The 5,078-nt window shown below is 58.1% G+C and overlaps 1 protein-coding gene across 2 annotated transcripts; it reads right to left on the reverse strand.

Annotated features, from left to right (window-relative positions):
* Positions 1-2,493: 2,493 nt before the first annotated feature.
* SOX14 (SRY-box transcription factor 14) lies at positions 2,494-4,870 on the reverse strand. 2 transcript variants are annotated; one of them, XM_071566380.1, is made up of 3 exons: positions 4,813-4,870; positions 3,928-4,609; positions 2,494-3,774 (listed from the first exon to the last, which is right to left on the reverse strand). In XM_071566380.1, exons 2-3 carry the CDS (start codon positions 4,197-4,199, stop codon positions 3,477-3,479), a joined length of 570 nt encoding a protein of 189 aa, XP_071422481.1. In that variant the 5' UTR covers positions 4,200-4,609; positions 4,813-4,870; the 3' UTR covers positions 2,494-3,476. The 2 variants fall into 2 exon arrangements, with proteins under 2 accessions (XP_071422481.1, XP_071422480.1); XM_071566379.1 differs by having other exon boundaries at positions 2,494-4,609.
* Between the last annotated feature and the right edge of the window lie 208 nt (positions 4,871-5,078).

Below are 5,078 nucleotides of genomic sequence, written 5' to 3' on the forward strand. Positions count from 1 at the left end.
AAAGAAAAGAAAAGAAAAGAAAAGAAAAGAAAAGAAAAGAAAAGAAAAGAGAAATGAAATAAAAGTGGGAAATCGGGGTGAGGGGAGCTGCGGGGGGAGCGGGTCAGGCGGCGGGAGCGACTCAGGCCCGAGGCCGCGGTTGCTCCGGTCCCCGGCCGAGCAGAGGCCCCGCTCGGCCCCGCTCGTTCCGCGGGTGCGGGCGAGGCCCCGCAGCCCGGCCCGGGACAGCGCCCGGCTGCGCACCCAAGGCGTGGTGCGCATAACCCCGCGGCCTTTGTTTAATGATTTTATTGAAAGAAGGAGACAGTTGTGGGGGAACAGGTTTGACAAGGAGCTGCAATTCCCCCTCGAGGGAATAGCTTTTTTTCACCCCTCTCTCTCTCCCCCTTTCTTTCTGTTTTTGGTTTCCCTTTGACATCAAAGTCAGTAATCGGTTCATTTCAGTGTCAAGATCATTATTTAATTTATTTATCTCCACGAGTTAAATAGCTACACACCTGCAGCCGGGCGAGAGGGTTGGAGGGATAAGACGGCTCGGGGAATGGGAACGAAATGCACGGCCAGGAGAGAGGGGAGGGAGAGGAACGGCGAAGAAGCGAGGAAAAGAAAACGAGGAGCAGGAAGAGAGGGCAAGAAACGAGGAAGAGAAACGGGAAAAGAGGGAGAGGGAAAAGAAGAACCGAAGGAGAGAGAGAGGGAGAAGGGATGGAGAAAGAAAAGGTAAAGTGAGAGGGAGAAAGAAGGATTAAAAATAAAGACAAGAAGGAAAGGAATAGAGGAAGGAGAGGAAGGAGAGGAAGGAAGGAAGGAAGGAAGGAAGGAAGGAAGGAAGGAAGGAAGGAAGGAAGGAAGGAAGGAAGGAAGGAAGGAAGGAAGGAAGGAAGGAAGGAAGGAAGGAAGGAAGGAAGGAAGGAAGGAAGGAAGGAAGGAAGGAAGGAAGGAAGGAAGGAAGGAAGGAAGGAAGGAAGGAAGGAAGGAAGGAAGGAAGGAAGGAAGGAAGGAAGGAAGGAAGGAAGGAAGGAAGGAAGGAAGGAAGGAAGGAAGGAAGGAAGGAAGGAAGGAAGGAAGGAAGGAAGGAAGGAAGGAAGGAAGGAAGAAAGGAAGGAAGGAAGAAAGGAAGGAAGGAAGGAAGGAAAAGGGAAAGAAAGGAGGAAAGAAGGAAGGGAAAGAAGGAGTGAAAAGGGAAAGAAAGGAGGAAAGAAGCAAGAAGAAAGGGAAAGAAAGAGAGGAAGTATGAAGGAAAGATCCCCGCCAAAGTTTCCAGCCCTGTCACTCCGCGCTCGCCACCTCGCTCCGGTGTCGCCCCGGGGCCCCGGCCTCCATCGAGCCCGTTTCCCACCGCAGCCACTGGGGTCCCTGCTCAGGGGTGCGGGGTGTCCCCCAAATCTCGGCCGCGGAGGGAGCGCGGGGCGGGCGCGGGGCCCCCGCTCTGTCCCATCCCCGGCGGGGCCCGGCGGGCCGGGGCCGGCGCTCCCCCCGCCCGGCTCTGCCTCCGACCATTGTCAGCCTAATGCGGGTGGATGTCGGAGGACACTGAGCTATCGGTGTTATCAGCCGGGCTGACAGCGCCTGTCAGCCGGGGTTACATCAGCGCCCGCCGCCGCCGCGCCGCCCCACGCCGGCCGCATCCAGCCCCGCGTGTCCCAGCGGATCGTCCCGCGGCTCCCAGGCCCTCCCCAAGCCGACTCCTTTAATTGTCCTCATTTGTAAGAGCCGTTTTGTCATGCTAAACAAGGCTGGAGCAGCCATTCTAACCTCTCCTTTCAGCCCTTTTCTCCTCTCCCCTTTTGTTTACCTTCGCCTGATCTCTCATTTATTTATCTATCTATTCTTCCACCGCTTACCCTCCCATTCAAGCCCCATGTATGTTAATTGTGTTACGCCGTTTAATTCTAACATCGGTCTCCAAAGAGCACTTAATGAGCAAAGCACATCCAAACACGCGGCGCTCGGGCTATTCAGCCCCTCCAGACGGATCCTCTGCCTCTTCCTCCTTCCCCTTGTCTCTGCCCCGCCAGACTCCCTCCCTCGGCAAAGGGAAGAGCCCCCCAAACATCGCTAATTGAGCCGGACAAGACGCTAATTCCAAACCACCCCCTTCAGCACCACCAACGCTCCCCTCCCCGCTGCAAATATTTCCTCGCACCGGTAAAACTTCAACGGAGAGAAGGCAGCTTGGGAAAACCCGGTTCCCCGGCGGGATGGGGGTCGAGGCGGGGAGGGGGAGAAGCCCCCGCAGCCCCCCGGCTTTGCTCCGCTCCCTCCCCGCTTTTCTCAAGTTCTCTCTCCCCGCAGCCGCGTTTCCCCGACGGGCTCCAGACGGAGCCCGACCCGGCACGGCTCGGCTCCAAACCGGCCCCGAGGCGCTGGGCTCGGGGGTCGGCGCGGGGAGAGCCGGGGGGCTGCGGGCGGGGGTCGGTCCCGTCGCGGGGAGCAGCCCCCGGTGCGGGACGCGGGGCCAGGGCCCCGCACTCACACCACGCAGTTGCCTCGTTTGATGACAGATTGTCTTTATTCAAAACGTCTTTGTTCAACAAATGAAAAGGTTTAACGAGGTAAAATCCTGCCGGATACATCTTAGTTTCTGTTTCTTCTTCCCCAAGACATTGTGAAAACATATTTAAATTGCCATCGGTTTTATTCGGTTTTTCGTTATTATTAGTAGTAGTAGTAATAGTATTAATTTTTTTTACAATTCTACTGCCTGACTTCATACCTGACGCTCTGTCTAAAGTAAACTTAGATCTAGTCTCACTGGATCACACAAATTTAAGGACTATCTGTTTTAAATTAAGCAAACACTATCATATGTTTTAAATATAAATGTTTCTCCCCTTCTTTTTTTTTTCTTTTTAACTTTGAAGAGCCTTTTTCTGACATGAAAAGCAATTTTACCTAGTAGTGCGTGGTGGCAAAATATATATATATTTATATATATATAACACAGCTGATCTCGTCTTTCAATGTGCAAAAGGAAAACAACAAGGAAAAAAAATTAAAATCAGAGTAAGACCGGGACTTCCCAAAGTCAAGTCCAAGTGACATGAGACCCTGGAGAACTCATAGACATTAAGAGAATAAATAAAAATCGAAACCGCCTCTCTCTTTCTTTTTTTTTTTTTTCCTTTTTCTCTTTTTCTCCCCCGCTTTGTCCCGAAAGGGCAGTTCAAGCTTCGCTTTTCCTTTTTGCTTTTAAACACATTTACAACTCTTACAAGTGCCGGGCTCCTATCTGCCCCCGCGATTGCAGATCCCCCCCGAGCCTGGGGCCAGCTCTCGGGGCGAGCTTTAGGCGAGAGCATCTCCGAGGCAGCGTCCACGTCTGTCCCGGCCCCGTGGCGGGCGGCAGAGTCCTGGTTCGGGTGGCCTTTTGCTCCTGCAGGTTTTATGTACATGCACACACGAAGGAATCCCAGTTCCAGCTGCCACCCGGGGTGGGGGACACACGCACACACACGCCTGTGGGGGTGTGGGTGTTACATGGCAGTCGCATGTGCTGAAGAATAGGGGTCTATCCCAGTCTTGGTCATGCCTGGGAATAATATGTAGGCAACTGGAGGTTGCAAACTGGAAGCCGACCAAGCGGTACAGTTACATGGCACGACATAGCCCGGGTTAGTTGGCGAGGGGTGAGTGTGGGTGTGTTGGCTGGGGCAGCTCAAGCTGCCGAACGCCCCGTTCTGGTATCCCAAGGTGGAGGCGTAGGGCAGGGTGCTGGTGGCTAAGGTGTGAGGAACCTCAGTCATCTTCTGAATGGCGCTGGAGCTGAACTGGCTGGGGTCAAGTAAGGAGTAAGGTGCTGAGGTGGGAGGCAGGAAAGCCCTGGCCTTCTCCGGGGAGCTCAGCAGCGAGTCAGTGGCCCCCACGGGAAGCCCGGCGGCCTTTAAGGGATCGGTTTCCCCGAGGTAAGGCAAAGGGAAGACATACCTGTCCTTTTTCAGCAGGTTCTTAGGCTTGCGCCGGGGCCGGTACTTGTAGTCGGGATGCTCCTTCATGTGCTGCGCCCGCAGCCGCTTGGCCTCGTCGATGTACGGGCGTTTCTCCGCCTCGGAGAGCAACTTCCACTCCGCGCCCAGCCGCTTGCTAATCTCCGAGTTGTGCATTTTGGGGTTCTCCTGGGCCATCTTGCGCCGTTGGCCTCGGGACCACACCATGAAGGCGTTCATGGGGCGCTTGATGTGGTCGCTGGGCTTGGACATGCTTCGGCCGGGCGGGCGGGCGGGTGGCGGTGCGGGGCGCGGCGGTGCGGGGCTCCGGACGGCGGCGGAGGAGAAGGAAGAGGAGAAGGAGGAGGCCGAAGGAGCCGGAGGAGCGGGAGGAGCGGGTTCAGCTGATCATCACAGGTTCTCCGCCAAGGCCGTCCCCGGCGGGAGCCGTGCCGGGGCGGGGCGCGGAGCAGCGCGGAGCGGGGCGCGGAGCGGAGCGCGGCCCGCGGGGCCCGGCGGGCGGCTAGGCGGGCGGCGAGCCGCCGGGCACTGCAGCGGGCCGGCGGTGGGGACGCGGGGCGGTGCGGGGCAGTTCAAAGGCGCGGGGCTGCGGCGGGCAGGCTGACATAGCGGCAGGGCGGTCACAGCGCGGCCGGGCGCCCAATCAGCGCGGAGGGGGCCCGCTTAAAAAGAGAGGGAGAGAGGAAGGGCGAGAGGAAGAGGAGGGGAGGGGACAACGGAGGGGGGAGGAGGAAGGAAGGAGGGGACAGGAGGACACCCCCCCCGCCCCCGCCGCCAACGCGCGGATTAAAAGGAAGGCTTTTGTGAGTTGCTGCGCTAATAGCAGCTGTGGAGGAAGGGGGAAGGCGAAAGGGGTCGTCCCCACCTTCCTCATCCTCTTCATCCTCCCCTGGCGTTGGGTTGCGCGGAGCGGGGCCGGTCCCGGTGCCCTCCAGGCTTTGCCGCCGCCGCCGTCGGGGCCGCGAGCGCTGCGCTCCGCCGTGTGCCCGCCGCTCTGCCGCTTCCCCCCCGCTCCCGGCCGCTCTGCCACTTCCCCAACCCCCGCTCCGCAGCCCCGCTTAACCCCGGGAGCCGGCCCGCGTCCCGGCTTGCTTTGAATAATTGCCTGCCTCCCGCGAAACGCCCGTGGGG

Source organism: Pithys albifrons, chromosome 11 (genome assembly GCF_047495875.1).
Source record: "Pithys albifrons albifrons isolate INPA30051 chromosome 11, PitAlb_v1, whole genome shotgun sequence".
NCBI classification, from domain to species: Eukaryota; Metazoa; Chordata; class Aves; order Passeriformes; family Thamnophilidae; genus Pithys; species Pithys albifrons.

Bases quoted from the DNA above. Each gene is read 5' to 3' on its own strand.
- SOX14 (XM_071566379.1), bottom strand. From the start codon at position 4,199: ATGTCCAAGCCCAGCGACCACATCAAGCGCCCCATGAACGCCTTCATG.